The sequence below is a fragment of the Sceloporus occidentalis genome, unplaced genomic scaffold, assembly GCF_023333645.1.
Source record: "Sceloporus occidentalis isolate IW3139 unplaced genomic scaffold, rSceOcc1.0.p SCAF_2, whole genome shotgun sequence".
Taxonomy (NCBI): Eukaryota; Metazoa; Chordata; class Lepidosauria; order Squamata; family Phrynosomatidae; genus Sceloporus; species Sceloporus occidentalis.
This window is the reverse complement of record NW_028316982.1, coordinates 1,364,920-1,388,588: the sequence shown is the minus strand read 5'-3', so window position 1 is coordinate 1,388,588 and position 23,669 is coordinate 1,364,920. Positions and strand designations below refer to the sequence as shown.

Sequence of the window (23,669 nt, the reverse complement as noted above, 5' to 3'; positions counted from 1 at the left end):
AGACACTGTTAGTTTGGTATGAAGCGGTATATAAATGAAGTTGGTTTTTGTTTGTTTGTTTCTTTAAAAAAACTCCAAAGAAGGAGACCCTTCCAGACTCGGAAGGAGTGTGTCCCACTGTCAAAATGACTTAGAAGAACTTGAGACTTGAAGGTAGAGACTGGTTGGCAAGTGCTGTTGTTGTGCTGTTGGTACCACTCCCCAAGAAGTCTCATAATATTAAATTAATTTAGCACATCTGTTCTCTCCCTGGAGAATAACATTGTTTTGTTTTCTTACATTTGTTTTTTGCAGCAAAGATGCATAACCTTTTCAGACCCAAAGGTTGCATCAGGATAGGCTCTGCAGTGACACAATTCAACAAAGATTTCCTTTTCATGAAAATGTAACTGTCAGAGATAGGTCCCCCATCAGTTTTGTGTAACCAGAAGATGTCTTTAAATTTTTGTCAACCATCCTTCAGATTATTCATTGGATATATTTGTAAATTATGTCAGTTTGGGCAAATTTCTTTTACATCCCAACTCCAGTCATGGTTATAATTTATGATGCCTGACAGTGTGGAAGAGCGCAGAGCTGATAAGAATGGGGATACGTTGTCAGTCCTGTCCTCGGTTCTGTGTTGAGTTTCTTCTCTCCTCCTGGCAGCCGAAAACGAAACGCCTTCAGCAGAGCTGTGAAGAAGGAGAAGAGCTCGATCCTTGCCAGCTGCTCCTCCAAACATGTGGGATCCCCTGCGGAAGAAGCAGGGAAAGGCAGCAGATGAATCAAAACAACCGTGACTCATAATAACCATGCTCTTCAGGAGATCCATTCAGTGCAACAGTAGGCTGGCACGCTTGTTGTTGTTGTTGTGTGCCTTCAAGTCATTTCTGATTTATGGCAACCACAAAGTGAACCTATTATGGAGTTTTCTTGGCAAGATTTGTTCAGAGATGATTTGCCCTTGCCTTTCCCTGAGGTTGAAAGCAAGTGACTTGTCCCAGTGAGTTTCATGGCCAAACAGGGAACTGAACCCTAGTTTCCAGAGCCATAGTCCAACACTCCATTACGTTTATCGCACAGGCCCCTAGAACAGCCCTGGAGCGGAACCAAAGGGAGCAGGATGGGAACGGAAGTGAGCCAGGGATGCAGTTTACAATACACCAGAACGCCAACATCACCGGACGTTCCCATTCAGTTCCTGATTCATCCCAGAGGGAGCGATTTTCGGGAACGCTTCTGAACAGTTCCCAGAAATTGCCCCTTCTGGGATGGATTGGGAACAGAATGGGAATGTCTGGCGTTGGAGGCAATGTTGGCATTCCAGTGTGTGGTAAACTGCATCCCTGGCTCACTTCCATTCCATCCTGCTCCCTTTCGTTCCACGCCAGGCCCGTTCTAGGGGCCTGTGTGATAAACCTATGTGTCACACTGGCTGGCATAAATAGCATAAATCAAGGATAAATCCAGGCTGCATCCTGTTCAGTACTTATGCGAGCATAAGTCAGACATAATAATTTCACAACTTTGGAGAATCACCTTTATGGCCAATAACAGCCCAACATGATCCCGAAATCTTACGTTTTCAGCCAGGCAGCACTCGAAGGAAAGGGCATCCAGGGCACTGCAGATCTAGGTGCTGGGAAATGATATCTGCCAAGGGGCCTGTGGAGAGAAGCCATTGTGACTTCTCTCCATCTGCTTGTTCTGAATGGAACCCAGGACCAGGAGAGCACTGCACTTGTCATTTCCCAGCCAACTGGTTTGCAGTACCTTGGAAACCTTACCTGGCTGAAAATGTTGGATTTTAGGGGGTGGCATCATTAAACTTAGGAGTTTGTCACATGAGATGGATCATGTGCAGAAACTGAATTTAAAAATCTGGAAAACCTCCACAAAAGTGGGTTGATTTTCAGACACGTTAATAAGCAGTAATGCAACATCAACCCAAATGGAAACTCAGCAAAGCCTGCTTCTTTCTACTTTTGGGATTTTCCAAAAGTAAAAAGGAGCAGGTTTTGTCTACTTTCCATTCAGGTTAACGCCGCGTTACTGCTCATTAACCCTTACATCATGTGAAAATCAACCCTCTTTGGTGGGTTTTGTCCACTTTCTGTTCAGGTTAACCCCTGACGTCATCTGAAAAACTACCCACTTTTGCGGGTTTTTTGCAGTTTAAATTCAGTTTCTGCATGGAATCCATATCTTGTGATAAACTCCTTAGTAATGAAGATGGAGCTCCATTGTCATAGTTATGACTGCAATGTTCACCCATATACACTCTCTCTCTCTCTCTCTCTCTCTCTCTCTCTCTCTCTCTCTCTCTCTCCCCCTCTCTCTCTTTGGTCATTGCAAAGGCAGTAGTAACATACTACTTCACTTACTCAGTGACCCTCAACCCCTCAAGATTCACCTGCCTCCTTTTGGAGGGGGGTCATACTATGCAATTCCAGTGTGTGTGTTTTTAAAAGAAAAAGAAAATATATCCCACCTCTACTCCAAATATGGGACCCAAAACAGCTTACACTGTGAGTTACAACAAAACCTGTAACTTGATTCCATTTTAATTGCCATTACCACATCCTATAGTATCATGAGTTTTGTAGTTTTGTTGAGACACCAGAAGTCTTAGTCTGGGAACTGTAAACAATCCTCCCTAAAGTGCAAATTCCAGAATTGCATAGGATGTTGTCTTGGTAGTTAAAGTGGAATCACGCGGCTGTAATAGTGTGACATGGCCCTATGTCCCTAGAGCCAGGTGCAGAACAACAAAGACCTTCTCTAGGATGTCCCAGGGGTCTGCCAGAGGTCCCAGACCCTGATGTTGGTATGCATCTGGCTATATGCACATAACTGGGCATTTCTGGCATGTCTCCTACTCTCCATTGGCCACTAAATCTCCATGTTGGGAGGATCTCTGCTTAGACAGAACTTTAAGCCGATTCTGCAGGGACAGAATCTCAGTCATTGTCTTGCTTTGAATTTGGTTTGATTTGCTTTGGTGTGGTGAAGGATTTGGTTGGGCAACTGTGGTGGGTCCAGGGGCCACTTTTCTGCCCTGGGACCCTCTACAGACTACACAGACTGTACAAAGAAAAGCAAAAGTATACAGATATTGATTTTACAAATGCAGCTCCCCATCTCAACCAGTTTAACAGAAGCGATTCCAGGAGAGGCAATATGCCACCCCTTCTTTGGGGCAGGCAGCAGGAAAAGCTCTGTTTGGGAAGTCTGGAGAAGACAAGGGCCCCATAAATATCCTTGGGGGCTTCATGTGGTCCTAGGGCCACATTTTGCCCAGATGTGCCTTACAGAAAGTTTTGTCTCATTGAAACAAACAAGACATAGGAGTTTGTCACACGAAGGAGATCGGAAGTTTATCCCATGAATATCCCAGGAAAATTGCATAATTACACAAAATGATTTCACACAACATTGCACAAAACTCACCATTAAAGTGGTCACAAAGAAGCATTAATGCACATCTTTTTACTTTCTGGGTTTCAAAGACAATACATTTCCAATATCACTTTATTTGTTCAATTGCATGTGATCATCATTTGAGCAATTACTCACCATTTCCACTTTATTTGTGCAATGCTTTAAATGCACTTTAATCTCTATTTGGTGCCAAAATTAGCCACAGTGTGATAAACTCCACACAGTCAAACGTCTCCTCCATATTTACCTGATCCAAATAGCTGAAATTCTTCTCTGGCTACAAATTTTCCGCTCTTGTCCAAAAAATGATTTGGGTTGAATTTTTCAGGTGTTTCCCATTGCTTGGGATCAAGAAGAGCCGAGTTCAGATTTGGATTAATAAATGTTCCCTGAAGTGGAGGAAAGAAATTGAATCAGGATGCATGCTTTTCACATTTGAACTTTACTGTTACAGTGCTAGTAATTCCACATTTCTAATACACACAGCTCTCATCCTCCTTGATTGTCTTTCTGTAATAAATGCTGCACAATTGTATATATGTGAACCAATAATCAGTGCACCAAAGAATTCTAAAAAGACTCAGCATGTGTTTTATAGACTACAGCAAAGCATTTGATTGTATAGCTCACAAAAAGATTTGGAAGGCCCTGAAAGAGCTGGGGGTGCCACTCCATCTGATACAGTCCTCATGAGGAATCTGTACTCAGGACAAGAGGGCCACTGTCAGAATTTGGTTCCCAAGAGGCAAAGGGTCAGACAAGGCTGCATCTATCCCCTTCCTTGTTCAACTTACATGCTGAACACATCATAAGAAAAGCAGAATGAGAGTCAGAAAAAGGAGGACCCAAGATATGTGGACAATGACACCATAATATTAGCAGAAGGTATTCAGGAACAGTGAATAAGGAATAAGGTCAAAGAGGAAAGTGCCAAGGCAGCTCTGAGGCTGAACATAAAGAAAACAAAAATAGTGACCACAGAAGAAATGCACAGATTCAATCTGGACAACGAGGAAATGGAAATAGTGAAAGAACTCCCATCTCTAGGATCAAACACTGAACAGAATGGAGACTGCGGTCAAAAAACAAGAAGAAGGCTAGGAATGGGAAAGGCAGCTATGAAAGGACTGGGAAAGACCCTGAAGAGCAAAGGCATACAACTGAGCACCAAAGTCAGAATGGTCCAGGCCACTGTATTCCCCATCGTCCCCATTTACGGATGGGAGAGCTGGACAGTGAAGGAAGCAGACAGAAAGGAAGCCAACTCCTTTGAAATGTGGCGCTTAGGATACTAAGGATAGATACCATGGACAGCAAGGAAGACAAACAAATGGGTTCTTGAATAGAATAGAGCAGAACAGGGCTTGCCTTGGAAGCAAAGAGGATCAAGTTGAGACTGTTGTACTTTGCTCCCATCATGAGAAGGAATGAGTCACTAGAAAAAAGAACAATGCTAGGAAAGGTAGAAGGTAGAAGAAAGAGAGGAAGACCACAAACCAGGTGGAGTGATTCAATCAGGGGGTTATTCTGGGCAAGAATGCAGCGGAAGAGAGGGATTCTTGGAGGTGTCTCATCCATGGGTCGCCATGAGGACAAACCGACTCCAGGGCAGCTAACAACAACAACAAATGGCAGAATTGGCCTCAGTTCAAAGCTGATGGGGACATCCACTGTTGACATGTGGTTCCCCAGTATATCCTTTGCACACCTAACACTTCATGCATGCGCGCGCGCACACACACACACACACACAGAGCGAGAGAGAGTAGAGTTTGCCTGCTTCTCTCTTTCCCTGATCAAGGAAGGTGAGTAGCCTGCAGTGCTCTCTCAGATGAAACTTCAAGCAATTCCTCTTGGCTTCCTCTCTCTCACCTCCATCCTTTAATCTCTGTCCAGCATTCAGCTGCACGCATGATCACTTCCACCCACCGCTCTGACCACATCTCTCCTGTCTTGGCATCCCTTCACTGGCTCCCCCTCCCTTTCCAGATTCAGTATAAGCTCCTGCTGTCGACATTCAAAGCCCTCCATGGGCTGGCCTCTCCTTACTTGTCAGACCTTCTTTCTCCTCACCTTCCCACTCCTTTGTTCCCTCCGTTCTGGTAGTCAAGGTCTACTGTCTCAGCCCAGGATTTCCTCTGCCCCATCTCGGATTCACCCCTTTTCACTCACTGCCCTTCACTCCTGGAACCTTCTTCCTCCACAAGCAAGAGCCATCACTTCTTTAACTAGCTTCAAAACGGAGCTGAAAACCATCCTGTTCAGAGTAGCCTTCCCAGGCATTGCATAATTGTCGCTTGCTATTTGGTGTTTTGTTGCCTGTTTATCGAACTATTTCCTGTCTTGCTATGCACTGTATATGCATTATCCTACTTGAGAGTATGTATTTTCCCTGGATGAAGATTAACCATCCATTAAGAACCCAAGCCCTCCCTCCAGTCCATCTGCCTTGGTCCAGGCCTTGGAGGTAGAGAGGAACTGCTGGACCTCTTACCCTTTCCCTCCACCACTCTCTTCTCCTTCTGTGTCGTGTCTTTTTAGATTGTAAGCCCGAGGGCAGGGAACCGTCTAACTAAAAAGATCGTATGTACAGCGCTGTGTAAATTTACAGCGCTTCATAAATAATGGTTAATAATAATAATAATTGGAAAATCCAAAACTACCTTTGTCCATCAATTTGCCTTCATCAGTCAATGAAAATAATGGAATGAGGAAAGCTTCTGAATTGGTACCTGAAGGATTTTCTCCCCATGATGCTGGCTCAGATCAAAAGTACAGTTTGGGGGAAAGGATAGAGATTGAGTCTCCCTTATCTGGAGTTATGAAATCCGAAATATTCCAAAATCCAAAATTTCCCATGCGGGTGGCTGTCATTCCCACAGAGAGCTTGTGGCTTCCCTTAACTGCTCCATACCTTGGGCATGAGGAAACCAAAGAGGTTCACATCCTTTGCAGCTTGCCTGATTATTCCGAAAAGGAAGGCGTATTTGCTCCGCTGGATCTCATGAATAACTGCGCAGGTATAGGGCAGCTGCTGCCAGTCTTGATAGGCGATGGAATGAGAGGGGCCCAAAACATCTTCCATCTCCTTGTAGACTTTATCTGAGGGAAATGGAGAGAGGGAAGAGGAAATCGGCTTTATTTTGGACAATGTGTTTATCTCAAGGAACTCAGGAGGCATTCCATATCAAATTATTACACATTGTTCTATTACAGAAAATGGCAAAGATCCCACATTACAGATGTTTTCAACTGCGTATCGTCTCTTGAACCAACTCCACAAACCAAACTCAGTATCTGTGGCTTATAAAGACCATCTTAACCTAGCTAGACTAACTATTAGGGAACTGAATCACACTTAATGTGGATACAAGAATCTGAAGACCAGGGATAGACTGGAGTTTTTGATAGTCCCAGCCTTGGGAGAAGGGCAGGATGATGATAATAATAATAATAATAATAATAATAATAATAATAATAAGTGTACTGACCCCTGCTGCTGACCAGACTCCCCGACTGAGCTCCCAGAATGGTTTCAAAGCTGATTTGAATTTTTTTTTAGCCATAGATTCAACCATCCACAGCTTGAAAATATGGTCAAAATATGTGCATGTTTTGTGTGCCTTCAAGTCATTTCCAACCCCTTTCTAAAAATCTTCTTACTTTGAAACGATACTAATTTATTAATTGAGATGTCTAAGACAACGTTTAAGATTGGTAGTGCGAGTGTTTTTTTTTTAATTTCCTAATTTGAGGCTCTCATGAACTAGTCAACTATATTAATAAGTTATCGTAGGCACAGTACAGACCGCCAAAAAAGGGCAGCCTGCCAGCGCCTGTTTTTCCACTGGAGAGAAGCCTCAGCCGCCAAATGGCGACGCTTCCCACCGGTGGAAAAAGAACCTGCAAAAAGCGGGTTCTTTTGAAGCTGTGATGGCAGTATAACTGGCACACTTGTTTCATAAGTCCTGCGCAGCACCTTGCGGCCGCCGCACAGCATGCCCTCTTCACGTGTGAAGGTTGTGGGGCATATGGGCACTCTGCCCTCCAGGCAACCCTCGCACATGACAGGGGCGCCTGAAAGGCCGGTTGTAAAGGAATCGCAATCAACTACTGAAAAGTAACATTGGGGATATTTCAGCCAGATTGGGGCCATGGCAACCACACACCGTGGCCCTGATCTGGCCTTTCCAGGGCGCAAAAAGGAGCCGCAAAAAGCAGCTCATTTTTGCACCCTTCAAAAGGTGCAATAAAAATTTTAAAAAATAAAATAATAAATCTTGTATTTATATCCCGCTCTTCTGTAGCAAGACAATCAGAGCGGCTCACACTAAAACGCCCACATACAATATAATACGTAAAATTACAATATCCCCCCCTAAAAAAGAATTTAAAATACATGGTGGAGGGGGTAATCAATCTGTGGCCAGGGAATTTATTTGGGAATGGCCCGGTGTCTATATGCATTGTGCAGATGCAGCACCAGAGGAGTGCCATGACACCGCACACCATGTGGTGCGTTGTGCGTTGTGGAGGCGCTACACCCCGACTCCACGCCCCAGCCAGCCTTTTAGGCCAGTGTATAAAGACTCATTAATTGTTTTCTATTAGGATCAAAACCAGCCCATGTTCCCACTGCAGAGTCCTTCCTCACCTTGGATATCTGGATGAATTGCCATGAGGAGCAATGCCCATTGCAGAGAAGTGGCAGTAGTCTCTGTGGCTGAGATAAAGAGGTCAAGAATACACTCAGCCAGTTGCTTTTCATCGTAAGTGGAGCCAACACGACCCTTGGCCTGTTATCAGGAATAGGAAGACAGCATTATCACAAATAAACTCAGGCCTATGCTTTCACCCATTTGCGTTACTACACAATAATTGTGCATTTTTGCTCTTTAACTGCCATGGCTCCATTCAGTGGAACCCTGCGGTTTTTAGTCTGGTGACTGGAGCTCTCTGGCTGAGAAAGCTAAATATCCTTCTCTAAATTGCAAATCCCAGAATTTCATACAGGACTCTAGTAGTTAAAGTGTAATCATAGTGTTATAATTTTGCAGTGTGACTGAAATGCTTGGGGCCAGAAGAACAGTGGGCTCTTCTTATCTGCAGGCTTGCCATCAGTGGATTTGAGCTTCCATAGACAGCAAGCCCCAGCATTTGTAATGGAGGCACATGCATGCGGCTGCACCAGCGGTCTTGCGCAAGCTGTGCTGCCATAGAAAACAATGGGACTTGAGGTCCGACTTTTTTGTTATTTGCGGGGAGGCTCTGGAACTGATCTTCTGTAGATAAGAAGGGACGACTGTATTTCAGAGTTCAGATTCCCCCCCCCACCCAGATTTTGGAACATTTGGGATTTTGGGATTCAAGTAGCATAGTGTGTATATTTGCAAGACTGGGGAGACACACAAGAAAAGCAAGACTGGAAAAAGTGAAATGTGAGGATCTGCAAAATGGCTGGAATCCAAGCATAGTGCTTGATGTGAATCCACACTTCCCACCATTTCACAGATCCTTACATCTCTCTCCATCTGTGTCTCTGTCCATCTCTTTCCAGCCTTTAGGGGGAAAATATAGTAGATTTCCAGGGGGCCTGGTAGCTGCCCACCTCCTCCTTCGGACTGCTTTAGCCGCTACTGTGAAGTGTCATATCGGCACTCAAAACGTTCTGGATTTTGGATCCGTTTGAATGGATACGCAACCTGTATTCTCATGGTTATGTAGGGATTACAGTGGTCCTGCACATTTGCTCGGGTTAGGAGTGAATGATCCCCATAAATGTGGAAAACAACAAATATTTTTTGTTTTATTTTTACCTAAGAGAATGCCTCTCTAGGAATCTCCACGTCCTCCAGTGCAATTCTATTGTCAACATCTGCCAGATGTTGAATCATGCTGGAGGTCTTGCAAATGCCTAGAGAAGTGTTTTTTCTAGGGACTTCTAGGTTGTGCAGCACAACTTCTGGCAGAGTTGCGCTGGAGGACCCAGAGAGTCCTAGAGAGACATATTAATCAAAACCACAAATAATCAAATCTGTAAAAGTCAAAGCTGCAAAGGGCCAACTGTATAATCTGCTTTGCGACTGACATTAATAAGAACAAAGTGCTTCAAGGAAAGAGGGGAGCTAAATGTATAACTTTCCAAAGGGTCAGAAAGTCCTTTTGTGGAAGGGAATCCTGAGATGTTGCTCTCCATCCTTAGTAGGGAATATCATTGGACCACCAGTTCACACACAAAACGGATACTCACTTTCTCTATTTGGACTAGGTAGAAATCAACGAAATCCTGGGGTTCGTGCCGTAGTTGACACTCCTTATGTTTCTTTATCTCCTTCTTTACAAAAGAAAGCACCGCTTTCCTGGAGGACAAGGCCTTCTTCTGTGGTCCTGGGAGGCATCTCATGGCCCTCGGGAACAAGCGATAAAGCTGCAGGGGCAATAAATACCAACCAAGGTCAGAATTATCCTGGATGCAGTTATTTCCCATTTTTATGAATGGATGTGAAAGATGGACAGTGAAGGAAGCTCACTGGAAGGAGATAAATTCATTTGAGATGTGATGCAGGAGAAGAGTTCTGCAAATACCAAGGACTGGTTAAAAAAGACGAAGGAATGGAACTTAAAAGCAAACCTTGAACTCTCACTAGAAGCCAAAATGATTCAACTGAGACTGCTGCAATTTGGACATACCATGAGATTACATGACTCATGAGGAAAGGAAAATGATGCTTGGTAATGTAGAAGGCAGTAGGAAAAAGGAAGACCACATTCAGAGTTCAGAGAAGCGTTCCCAGGCGTTGCGTGATTATCATTTGCTATTTGATGTTCTTTTCGTTGCCTGTTTATTGTACCATTTCCTATATTGCTCTGTATTTTATAAGCATTATCCTATTATCTCTTAGATTGTATGCCATAGGCAGGTTTACTCTTATCTATTTATTGTTTTTATGTATAGCCCTGTGCAAATCTAAAGCACTATATAAATAATAACAACAACAACAACAACAACAACAACAACATTACAGTTTTTTGAAAGGCAGCAATAGACTCAACCAAGGGAGCCATGGAGGCCTTGAGTTTGCAAGTCCTGAGCATTGCTGTCAATGGCAGAGGGGCCTGGAGGTCTTTCATTCATAGGATCATAGGATCATAGAATATGATTCACCATAAGGCAAAGTTGTTATGATTCTATGATTCTAAGCTGGAAGCAGGAATTAAGGACGGGACTTCCTTCCTTCCTTCCTTCCTTCCTTCCTTCCTTCCTTCCTTCCGGCAAATCATTTCTTCTGAAAGAGGCTCTGCACCATCTGAGGGGGAATTTAGCCAAAAGAGGACCTTGAGACACAAGAGGAAAGCATAGGCATGTTTAGAGAAGTGAAGGTTTTCATAAATACATTTTTAAAAAGGGACTACTCCTATGGAGGCAGCCACCAAACAGCCCAGCGAGGACCGAGCATGAACAGATTTCTGAATTTCTTTTGGGAATGAAGGTGGCAGGGAAACGAATGGAGCATCCTGAAAGAAGGCCTGGGTGGCTGGCACTCCAAGTAGGCGCACTCCTACAGTGCAATATTTCATGGCAGGATGTAGTTGTATTTCCTATTCTCAGTGCAAACCATTCCTGTCTTTTGTATGTTCATTCCCTACTCCCTAAAGGTTTGCAATGCTGTCTTTGAAAAACCAAGCTCTACAAAACCACATTTCATGTGTTGAGTAAGTGGATTTAATGGCAAATAGCAACAACAAGCATAACTCCAACCCCTGAAGCTCTCTGAAGGCCAGTAGTTGGGTATGAGCTCAAGGAGTGATTCTGTCCCCCATGCTATTTAACATTTACATGAAACCTCTGGGAGAGATCATCCGGAGACACGGGGCGTGGTGTTATCAGTACGCTGATGACACCCAAATATGCTTCTCTGTGTCTCCGACTGATGCAGTGACCAGGGATGGCATCTCTCCTCTAGATGCCTGTCTGGAGTCAGTAATGGGCTGGATGAGGGAAAACAGACTCAGTCTGAATCCAGAGAAAACAGAAGTACTAGTGATAGGTTCCCCTGGCCCTGGAAAGGAAATTTGTCCACTTGTCCTGAATGGGGTCACGCTTCCCCTGAAGGACTCAGTTCGCAGTCTGGGGGTGCTTTTGGACTCATCGCTCCACCTGACTTCTCAGGTGGATGCGACGGTCAGAAGTGCCTGTTATCAGCTTCGGCTGATACGCCAGCTGCGACCCTACCTAGGCCAGAGGGACCTTGAAACGGTGGTACATGCTCTGGTAACCTCTCGATTGAATTTCTGTAATGCTCTCTACATGGGGCAACCCTTGTACCAAACCTGGAAGCTACAGTTAGTGCAGAATATGGCAGCGAGGCTGGTCGCTGGTTGTTCCAGGTCTGACCATATAACACCCATCTTGAAAGATCTTCATTGGCTGCCTATTCGCTTCCAGGCTCAATACAAGGTGTTGGTAATGACCTATAAAGCCCTAAATGGCTTGGGCCCAGGGTACTTGGAGGACCGCCTCTCCCCATATAATCCGCCCCGCACACTCAGATCAACAGGGATGAAATTGTTGGAGGTCCCAGTGACACGCTATTTGAGGACCTCACAGAGGGCATTCTCTATCATGGCCCCAAGAATAGTCTCCCAGATGAGCTTCGCTCCACCACATCCTTAGCTCTTTTTAAAAAGAATCTGAAGACGTATTTCTTTTCCCAAGCCTTCCCACCGTGAAAAATCTTCTCTTACCCCTTTTCATTGATGACCCCGGACTGTATATATCAATTTCCCCTTCCATCTGGCCCTTTTGTTGTTAGTATTACTATGTTGCTTTTAATGCTGTTTTTAATTGATTTTATTGGAATGTTTTTATAAATAACTGTTTGCCGCTTTGATCAAAATTTTGGAAAAGCGGGTTACAAATAAACTATATTATTATTATTATTATTATTATTATTATTATTATTATTATTATTGAGACCTTTCTGTTTGAGCAGGAAAGCAAAAGACTACTCACTGCATAAATGAAGCTGCCTCCAGCTTTTAAGGCCAAGTCAATGTCTTTGACCAGTCTCTGAAAAGTCTCGTCATCTGTGGGAAACCGGTGTCCGAAAGCCACAGCGCATACCACATTGCAGACAGAATTAGCAACAGGCAACAAAGGGTCAAGAGGCTGTCCTGAAAACGCAAGCCATTTGCAGACATTTTTAAATTGCTTTCCTCTTATTGCTGAGAATTTCATGCTGGGGATAAGAAAACATTTCTATACTGGGAGACATCCATATTTACTTTACTGTACATTATACAGAGACCCCAGGATTCATTTCTTGGGAGAGCTTTAAAAAAAATCATTTGATAATGCAAAGCGCAGAATCTAGAAGTCTGTCAAGCAAATAGCTCTCCTTGGGATCAAGGTTCTTCCAAATAATCTTTTAAACTTAATTGTAGAGGTCCTGCTAGGAGTATGCAACTACCCTCCAAAGAATCCATAAAGGCGGCTGTTTCTATCGTACTAAAATGCAATCTTCATTTTCAATAGGGTAAAACTGCAAAGGCTTTAGGTCATTGTCCAGTTCGAATTCCTTGCCTTTCGTTTTAGAGCTTTCATAGGATAGCTTCGGTTCTGAACCCAGGATTTTAAGTAGCCAATATAGCAATCCTTTCTTGAGAGACCTTTTGAGAGGAAGGGCCATTTGGGGTCAGATGATATTATTTATGACCTGTTGGCAGAGTTACTTATGCATTTAATATCCCACCTTTCTCTCATCTGGAAACCATGCAGTTGAGTCTCCCTTACCCAAAACGCTTGGCACCAGAAGTGTCTTTGGACATTGGAAATTTTCTTGGATTTTGAAATAATGGGATATCTTGGAGATGGGACCCAGGTCTAAACACAAAATCCATTTCTGTTTCGTATATACCTTATATACACAATATTTTTAAATAATTCTGTCTACCTTGAACTGTAAGAAACCCGAAGTGTCACTATCTCAGCCACCCAACAATTGTTTTAAATATTTCTGATTTTGGGATCTGGATAAGGGAGACTCAACCTGTACTAAATCTATTACTATAAAGGTTTCCACCTTTGCAATCGCACCCCAAAAGACCAAGTATGGATTTCCAAAGCCCTCAGTAACAGACTGCAAAGGGACCAGTTGTTTTAGAATCATAGCATTGTCAAGCATTGTCCTGGAGTGATAGATAATCAGTATTAATTTCAGGGTTCATTCCTTTATTTTGTCCCTCGCAATGTGGTTTTTGCACCCCTTGCTGCCATTACTTGCTTCCGCAGCTATATTGTATTTACGCAGCATATCCTTCAGTATTTCACAGAGGAAGATGGTGAAGCCAAAGATGGCAGAAGTGATCCTGAGCCTGTTTGGAGGCTCAAGAAGGGAAGCGCATCCACTGCTTAGTTGAATTTATAGGAACTGACTCCACTCCTGAGATAAGAACAATAGATTATACATTAATTTAATGGAAGATCAGGCAATGTATGGGTGAGAAGGGATAAGAAGGTTTTTTGCTATGTTGAATGAAGGTATGGGTATGTTAAGAAACTGAGGATTGGAAGTAAGAAGGATATGGAGAAAATGGAAGATAAGAAACAAAGATAAAGAAAGGTAGAATGAAACAAGAGGGTTGAAAAGAAGGACAGAAAATAGGAAGAAGATGTAGAAAAGAAGGTTGTTGGGAGGAAGGAAGGGGAAAGGAAAGCATGAATTAAATAGAATAGGAAAAGGGGGAAAGGGAGTGGGTACTTGTAATATATTACAATGAATTGAAGACTAATGTATGTGATGTTTATTTTGAGATATTGGTTTGTATGTTAAAAAATTCTCTCTATATCTATATTTAAAGAAAGCAAATGTTAATAAGACAAACTGAGAAAGGGTTGCAGCAGCCAATTTTTACCTGAACATACTAGGAAGAGCAAGACTTCTTCCCTTTCCTCCTCTGTTCAAAAAAAAATCATTGAGTGTAAATTACTTTTGCACTTTGAATTCAGTTTGCAGAAACTGAAGTACACTGAAGACAAATTAAGAAAGTGGGAGGAGAAGAGAGAAACCGGGACATTTTAAGAAGTAGCTGAAAAAGTGAGAGGATTAATATGGACTCTCCTGCCAAGTCAGGACAGTTGACATTAGGACACAGTGGTCTCATATGAGCATTGCACCACAGACAAATAAACCAGTTTGAATCCTATTAGAACAGCAATGGGAAATGCTCCAAATTGCACTGTGAAGTGTGCAGAGATGGTGCACAAAATTTGTGCGGAGCAGGAGACATGCCAGCCATCGTCTCCAAACGCTACATACCTTTTGCGCATGCAAATGTCTCCACCAGCTTCTGGGCCTCTTCTTTGATTTGATGCTCCATGCTTTTCTTCCCATGTTCCAGCTTCTGCATAGTTGCTTGCCCAATCTTTTTTTGCTGCTTCCAAATGTCTCCATTGGAAAACACAAGATCTGCAACCATTAAGAATCAAGAGGAGGAAAAGAAGAGACAAAAAACGTCTCTGGCACCATTAAAACTAACTAACCAATTCATTAATGATACACTTTCATAGACCCGCATCCACTTTTCCAGGTATGGCTGGTGCTGTGTCCCATATTTTAAGTAGTTTAACATTAGGCCTGCTTTGCTCTTTCTTCTTTGCCTTTCTCTGATTCACAGAGTCACCATAAGTCAAAGTCAGCATGACAGCGCAGTTAGCAACAACCACAACAACACAAACACTTTTTAATAGGAGAGGACTATATCATTCTGCCCTGGTTTTTCATCAATTTGTGAACTTTAAAAAAATCTTCAGGAGAATTCACACATGTTTTCATAAGCATGAAAATTAACACAAATTTGTGCATACAATTTTCACTAACATGCGCAGTTACAGCAAGTAAACTGTGCATTTTTGCATGTATGCTTATATTAGAAAAGTTGTTGTTGTTGTGTGTCTTCAAGTCATTTCTGATAAACCTATGATGGGGTTTTATATTGCACCACAAAATTCAGGGAAGTGAGAATATTGTTAACAACATTGCACTCTGGTTCAAATATTCATTTAGTAGCCTGAGTCTAAACCAAGCAAACTTTTCATCATCCTAACCAGAGACTTTGATTGTTCTCTTTTTAAAAAATGTATAATGCCTCTGGCAAAAAGACTAGCAAACGCTCTCGCTCTTCATAATAACTTACCCTTCTCATTTGTTACAGCGGTAAGGAACGGAGTCGCAGATGGTTCATTGTTTCCGGGCTCCTTTTTCAGCTGCCATTGGGGTCAAATGAGAGAGAGATGTTACACAGGGGCATAGCACCCTAGAGTTGGAAGAGTCTCCAAGGGCCCTGATCCAGTCCAAGCCCCTTCTTCTGCCATGCAGGAACTCTCAATCCAAGCCATCCTCCCTGGGACAGATGGCCATCCAGCCTCTGCTTAAAGAAGGAGACTCCACCACTCTCCAAGCAGAGAAGACCAAAGACCTTGTAAAACTACAAATCCCAGGATTCCACAGGAGGGAGCTACAGCACTTAATATGGGGTCAGATGGCATTCTTTCTACAGGAGAGATGCACCCTAGGTTTCAGACTAAATTGTAAAGGCACGGCACTTGACCTGTTTTGGGAATGGAGTTTAGCAAGCTGGGCTAGTTCTTTTGAAATCCAGGCTAACAATCTTAGCAAATTTGCCACTGCACCAACATAAGAGACATCAGCTGCTATTGCTTCCATCGTACTGTCCTGATTTTGCAAGGTCCACCCTGATTAATCCTCAACCATTCCACTTTCTCGGCTGCGTTTTAAATGTCCTGGCTTCTTTCTGCTCCTCCCACTTTCCTCATTTGTCCTCAGCTTACTTCAATTGCTGCAAAAGTACTTTCCATTGGATTAATTCTGCAGGCGGGAAAGGAAAGGAGGGACCTGAACCTTGGCCTTCCTAATAGACTAAGGCAAAAGCAAACTGCTGCAGCCTCTTCCAGCTTGTCTGTCCTTCTTCACTATTATTTAGCCCCCTTGACCACACTCTACTGTTGCTTGGTCCCACGTGTCCCAGTTTTTATCTATGAAATGTTGGAAGGTACAGTCTCTAGACAAACAAATGCTTACAACAACAACAACAACAACAACCCTCTTAGGTTGTCTTTGCTCTATTTTCCTTATAATAAGCCACGAATGCTCCCCTTCTCTGGCTGCATCTGCAGTGCAGAAATAATCCAGTTTGACTGCAACTGCTCAGTGCTGTGGACTTATGAGAACTGTAGTTCTGAGCTACATTTATCCCTCTCTGTCAGCAAGCTCTGATGCCACAACAGACTACAGTTCTCAGAATTCCGTAGCATTGAACCATGGCAGTTAAAGTGGTATCAAAGTGGATTATTTCTGCAGTGCAGATGCAGCCTGTATTGGGGAATGTTATTGGGATGCGTTTGGTACCTAAATGGGATGGGTCCGATATTCTCCTGGAAAAAGAAGGGGTAGATTTGACTTTATGATGCAGCAGCATTTAGGACATATTGCACCATCTGGAACATCAGCTTGGAAGGAAACCAGAGGGAAGCATGCAGAAATACCGGTGTTGTTCCTTCTTTGTTTCATCTGCCTACGTTTACACACGCGGAGCTTCACCCGCCTCTGAGGCAGCAGGAGTGGGACCAGTTTGAGTGATCGCAGAACCACTCATTAAGAGAGTAGTAAGGACATGCAGGAATACACACCTTAGTCTTGAAGGTGTCACAGGGCTCTTTGCTGTACTTTGTACTTCGTTATGCAGAGCGACCTTGTAACACCTTTGAGACTCACTGGAAGAAAGAAGTTGGCAGCATGAGCTTTCCTAGATTCAGTCTACTTCCTCAGATGCATTTCGATGCAACAATGATAATAATAATGGTGATTATAATAGTATGTAGAGAGATCTTGTAACACCTTTGAGACTCACTGAATGAAAAAAGAAGTTGGCAGCATGGGCTTTCCTAGATGCAAGTCTACTTCTTCAGATGGAACAGATATCTCCAAAAGCATCTGCAGAAGCTGACGACTAGGAAAGCTCCTGCTTCCAACCTCTTTCTTTCAATGAGTCTCAAAGGGGCTGCAAGATCTCTCTACTTCTTATTATTGTTATTGTTGGATCTAAATGCATCTGAAGAAGTAGACTGAAGTCTAGGAAAGCTCCTGCTGCCAACTCCTTTCTTTCATTGAGTCTGAAAGGTGCTAGAGGGAGAGACCTGCTGGACTTTCCCCCTTCCCTATTGCCATTCCCTTCTCCTTTTGTGTCTTGCCTTTTTAGATTGTAAGCCTGAAGGCAGGGAAATATTCAGTTAACAATTTGTCAGCCCTCCAAGAGCCTTTTGGACATATAATGATAATGCTCTCTTTTATGTTTTTCATTGTAATATTCTTTTAAATTGTACGCTGCTCTGAGTCCCAATTGGGAGGTGAGGGAAAGTGGGATCATCACCATCATCATCACCACCGCCATCATCCTCATCATGTTATAGGATGCGTCACACCTGGCAAACAATCAGGAGTTTTGACAAAGAGATGTACAATGGTTCTGTAATATCTAAATCACGTTTTGTCCAGTGTCAGCCCTGGAAGAAAATAATTCACCGTTCCCATCACCAGCTGTGGTTGTTTTTATAAATCAATTATTTGGGAAGAGGTACCTTCAGGAAAGTGTCTTGATAAAGTCTGGTCGCGATCCGCCACATGCCTCCCATGAGAGGAAGAGGAAGAGGTCCAGAAGGATAGGACCTCCGAGACCACAGCTGCCGCAGAAAGTGCAGGACCAGGAGACCCACCAACAGAGCCGTCCAAAATAGCCGCATAGCCAGCATCTTTGGGGCTCCTCTGTCCTTGGTCCCCAGTTCTGTGCAATGCGCTTTCTTGAATGGCCCTTGAATGCTCTCATCCTTTGCATCGCCAGTTCCTTCACTCTTCTGGCAACACCCTTTTATGTAATCCATTGGTTCAGTGAGAGTAGGCAGCAAGTAGCCTCACGCCGTATACTAGCAGCCCTGGAATGAAACCTTGCAAGGCTGTGTTACTACTAAGCCTGCATCTACACTGCAGAATTAATCCAGTTTGGCACTGCTTTAACTGCCATGGCTGCCTCCAATGGAGTTGCGTTCATTTCATTTTTGTTTGTTGTTCCACCAGAGCTCTCTGATAGAGATGGCTAAACAAACCTCAGAATTATCAGTATCGTTATCGTTATCATTATCATTATTTTCTCATATCCCGCCTTTTTCCCAATATAGGGACTAAAGGCAAACAGCAGATTTAAAACAATACATTTTAAAAACCATACAGCATTAAAATGTATAAATATAAAATATTTAAAAAAACAATTAACTCATTTTAAAAGTTAAAACAGTTGTGAGTTTTAAAATTTAAACAGCATGACATTCCCAGACCTTCCTGGTTTGCAAAGGCCTGTCAAATCGATAAGGTCTGGGGATGCGCTGCTATTTACAGAATTTAAATTGTTTTACATTTTAAAAAATTAATTTTATTTAAATTGTTTAAAACAATTTTTTATTTTTTAAAAAAATTAATTTTATTGTTCTGTTTAAATTCCTGAACGTTGAAACAGGACAATTAAAGCAGCGTCAAACCAGATTATTTCTGCAGGTGGATGCAGCCTCAGACACTGCCTAGAACACAAACCAATGGATTCAAATTACAAGAAAAGAGATTGCCCCTAAATGTTAGGAAGAACCTTTATACTATAAGAGCTGTTTGACTGCGGAATCAATTCCCCTGGAAGCAATTTAATTTTAATTTATTGATTTAATGTATTGATTTGATTTTTTAATTCCTCTGGAATTCATGTAAAGAGATTAAATCATGGATTTAAATCCTGTTGGTAGTTCCTACTGAAGTGGGTCCATACAATCAATGGGATTTGCGTTCATGTTGACTCACCACTTAACAACTGTTTTTCCCTGTGCATTGTTTGCTTTGTATTCTGAGATTCTGTTGTAAGCCGCCTTGATCACACTCCTGTGGAAAGGCGGGGTATAAATAACACTAATAATAATAATAATAATAATAATAATAATGGGTGCACTTTCACTGGGATTAGGCCATTTAATTCTCTCTGTGTGTATGGCCTTCAAGTCATCTGTCGTCTTATAGTGATGCCCTGAATTGCAAAGAGTTTTCTTAGGCATGGAATAGTCAGAGGTGGTTTTATCCATTCCTTCCTCTGAAATATTGCCTTCAGCACCTGATATTCATTGGCAGTAGTCTCCCATTCAGGTACTGGCTGACCCTCCTTGGCTTCCAGGATCATAAAGGGTCTGGTGCCTTTCAGGTATTGGTGCCTCCTATTTAGGGTTGCCATAAGTCAGGACCTCCAACCTGGACAAATGTAGGACAACATTTTCAAATGTAGGACACTTTTCCCAAATGGAGGACACGCGAAAAAAATTGATGGTTTTAAAAAAATGTTAATATAAATGCATGTTTCTTAGGCATGATCAAAATGGAGGACATTTGGGCATTATTTCTAGACAGATGGAAGAAATGTACTTCCCTTTCTGGCCAAACACCCCCAACCTCCATTCCAAAACACACACGACAGCACATTTGGGCATTGAACATGGCTTTACTTAACATGGACTCTTGCATATTTCAGAGGCTTATTCCATAACCAAACCCCTTGGGTTTAACACTTAGCATGGTTTAACATGGCTATGCATGTTGAACATGTCAAGGTGGTTTCACCGTTCTTGCACCAAGTGTACTTCTCAGAAGTGTGACCAAGGGACTTTGGTTTTTCTTCACTGCGCATGGGTTTGTAAAAATCACAGCAATTTACATTGGCCTTGCCTCAGAACCAAAAACACATAGAAAAGGCACTTTGGAAGGTGACACTCTCTCAGCTTCTGAAACAGTGCCTGCATGCCTCTCAAGCTGACTCATATCATCATCATCATCATCATCATCATCATCATCATCATCATCACACTATCACTGTCAAAGCAAGGGAGACTTGTTAGCATTAAAAGCACCCAAAACACACTTTGAAAGGTGACACTCTCTCGGCTTCTGAAACAGTGCCTGCATGCCTCTCAAGCTGACTCTCATCATCATCATCGTCATCATCATCATCACACTATCATTGTCAAAGCAAGGGAGACTTGTTAGCAATTAAAGCACGCAAAATAAAATTAAATAAAACCTTGAGCCTTCTGGCCACTCACCACCTCCTCCTTCTGCTCCCCCCTTCCTCTTCCTCCTCCTCCTCCTCCTCCCCCCTCCTCCCCCCCTCCATGCGCCGCGTGGCCTGGGGGCGGGGCGGAGAAGGCAAAGGAGAAGGAGGTGGGTGGCGCGGGGCTGCGCAGGGAGGCGGGGAGGGCCACGCAGGGCTTCCCCCTTCGCCTCCTCCACCCCAGGCCACACGGCCCTCCTCTTCCTCCTCCGCATGGTGGAGGAGGAGGAGGGCAGCACGGTCAAGCGCCGCAACCCTGCTGCAACTGGGGTTGTCCCAGTTTTTGGCGATACACGGGACGGGAGGGGCCCAGGGCTGCCAAAACCGGGATAATCCTGGTTACAGCCAGGTTATGGCAACCCTACTCCTATTAGGCAGGGTTAGCTTAATGCCAACATGTAACTGTGCATTTTGGTTGTCCCAATAAAGGTATCACTGTTTGGATGTTATTGGATTTCCCAGAGGTGCAAGTCACGCTCTTCACATGGGGCTAAAAAGTCATTGTTGCACAACGGATGTATTCTGCGAATGGTAGTGGATGCAGAGCTGCATGGACAGCATGTTCCTCCCTGCCTTATCTTTGCACATTGTGGTTTCCCATTGTGGACACAGTCCAAAATCCCTTCAGCATAGTGTAAATATATACATGCGGACTTATGCTACACTTAGCTATATTCCCTCCCCCTGACTTGCTGTAAAGCCCCCAAACTGCCCCGCTTTGCCATTCCAGGTGTTCTGGTATTAAGCCAGGATTTGAGATGCACATGGCTACCTCTCCATAGCCAGCTGCAGAATGCAGTTCTCAGAACCCTGGAGGATTACAGTGGATCTCAGTACTGTCATCAGGATTGCGCATCTGCGGAGGTAGCCAGATGTTTCTCCAATCCTGTCTGCTTGCTGCAAAACATGGAATAGCCATGCGGGGAAGCTTCAGTGGGTTTACAGTAAAGGACCACTGGGCCACTGTGGAGGGAGGGAGGGAGGGAGGGAGGGAGGGAGGGAGGGAGGGAGGGAGGGAATCCGGACCCCTGCAGGGTCCATTAAAGCATCATAAGGAATATTTGTGTGTGTGTGTGTGTGTGTGTGTGTGTGCGCCGTCAAGTTATTTCCAACTTATGGTGACCCTAAGGAAAACCTATCATAGGGTTTTCTTGGCAATATTTTGTTCAGAGGAGGTTTGCCTTTGCCTTCCCCTGAGGCTGACAGAATGTGACTTTCCAAAGGTCACCCAGTGGGTTCCCATTGCCAAACAGGCATTGAACCCTATATTCCAGAGTTGTAGTCTGGCACTTGAATTACTAGACCCCACGCTGGCTCAATACTTATCCATGCATATATCCCTAAGAGAATTGCGCATTGTGTGTTGCAGTTGTGTCTTCTCCATTGTAATTAATAGAATCGTAGAGTTGGAAGAGACCACAAGGGCCGCCATGCAGGAACTCTCAGTCAAAGCATCCCCATTGACAGATGGCCATCCAGCCTCTGCTGTGGGGTCTCCAAGGAAGGAGACCCCACCATACTCCGAGAGAATGTGTTCCACTGTTGTTGTGTATCATATACTGTGCACTGTAGTTGTGCATTATATATTGCATGTTGTGGTTGTGCGTCATGTATTGTGCACTGTCAGGGCTGGCTCATCCGTATAGGCACATTAGGCAGCTGCCTCGGGCGGCAAAATTTAGGGGCGGAGTGGCAGCTTTTTTGTATAATTTTCTGCATAATTAAACAATATTAAAGTGAAAACTCATTACAGCAAGTGACGTAAAAGCAAGCTACTGTATGACGGTTTCTTTGTACAATGGCCAAAACATGAGTGTGCGTCACCCTGTGTCCGTGGTACTGTCACATGGTACATCATCTGTCTTCCACATGCATCTTGAATGTAACCTCAAGATCAACAGCTCCCTCTCCTCTCACCGCCCCTAAACCCGCCTTACGCTTGGTGCCACAACATGGAATGCCAGTCACCAGTCATCTTGACTTTACTGTTTACAACAAACTGATTTTTATTTATTTGTTTGTTTGTTTATTTGAGTACTTATACCCCACCCTTCAGCCCTAAAGGCTATCAGAGGCACAGGACAGACCGTCCAAAAAGGACAGTCTCCCGGCACCCAGCTTTGGTCCGTGGGGAGGCCGCAGCCTCCAGGCCGTGGGACTTCCCCGTGGACCAAAAGTGGGTTCTTCTTGTGGCACCATTATGATGCCGCAGTGCGCCAATGGTGCACTTGCTACGTCACAATGGCGCCGCAACATGTGGACGCTAGGCATCCGTCACGTAATGATGACGGCGCCCATCTGTACAAGACGCTGCCATTTTGATGCTCTTGTCACATGCGAGGGGCGTCTAGAAGCGCCGCCCCTCACATGTGACGAGGGTGACCTATCGCACCCGTCTGGACCGGGCCAGAGCGGCTTTGATTTAATTTTGAATGCTTGCCTAGTACATTTAATACTTTGTCACATTCATGCAACAAGTTTTAAACTGAGTAAAAAGGAAGTTTTAGTTGTTTAGGTGAGTACTCTATTTATTATTCCATTATTTTAGGGGAGAGGGGGGCACAGCAGCCCTGTATCCTATGCCTTTTATCATTATGCAATTAGAAATCAGAAAAAGAATGTTGTTCTATAAAAGGCAATAAATGAAACTTCCTTCCAAATGTCACAGCAATAAAAAAGGCTATAACCTGTAAAAACCTAATTGGCTTTTTGACTAATTCTCAATACTGTGACGAAAGACTGGAACCTAGGTTTTATGTCATGTTTAGCTTCAACAAAGGAAACAACATTATGGGGGCGACAGGGGTGCTAAAATATTTCTCGCCTGGGGTAGCCAAATACCTAGAGCTGGCCCTGTGCACTGTACATCCCGCAATGCCACCTATTCATTACAATTACATGTGTCATGCAATGTTGCTATTCTGGGGGAGGGTGTTACATGATTTGTTTGTTTGCTTGTTTATTTGTTTGTATTTATATCCCACCTATCTCCCAGTATGAGAGCCAGTAGGGCTGGTGTGATGTATCGCTGTGTGCAA

At 43.6% G+C, this 23,669-nt stretch overlaps 1 protein-coding gene across 1 annotated transcript; it reads right to left on the bottom strand.

Annotated features, from left to right (window-relative positions):
* Positions 1–543: 543 nt before the first annotated feature.
* LOC149317847 (cytochrome P450 2J5-like) lies at positions 544–18,250 on the bottom strand. Its single transcript, XM_089508559.1, has 9 exons — positions 18,080–18,250; positions 15,619–15,688; positions 14,742–14,891; positions 12,437–12,597; positions 9,674–9,850; positions 8,078–8,219; positions 6,338–6,525; positions 3,671–3,812; positions 544–734 (listed from the first exon to the last, which is right to left on the bottom strand). The coding sequence occupies exons 1-9, from the start codon at positions 18,248–18,250 to the stop codon at positions 544–546; spliced, it is 1,392 nt and encodes a 463-aa protein (XP_089364685.1).
* Positions 18,251–23,669: the final 5,419 nt, after the last annotated feature.

What these genes read in the sequence shown, in the direction of transcription:
- LOC149317847 (XM_089508559.1), bottom strand. Translation starts at nt 18,250, where the DNA reads ATGCTGGCTATGCGGCTATTTTGGACGGCTCTGTTGGTGGGTCTCCTG. An exon ending in CGCTGTAACAAATGAGAAGG is followed by an intron (nt 14,892 to 15,618) that starts GTAAGTTATTAT and finishes TAATGGTTGCAG; the next exon opens with ATCTTGTGTTTTCCAATGGA. An exon ending in AATTCATCCAGATATCCAAG is followed by an intron (nt 6,526 to 8,077) that starts GTGAGGAAGGAC and finishes CATTTCCCTCAG; the next exon opens with ATAAAGTCTACAAGGAGATG.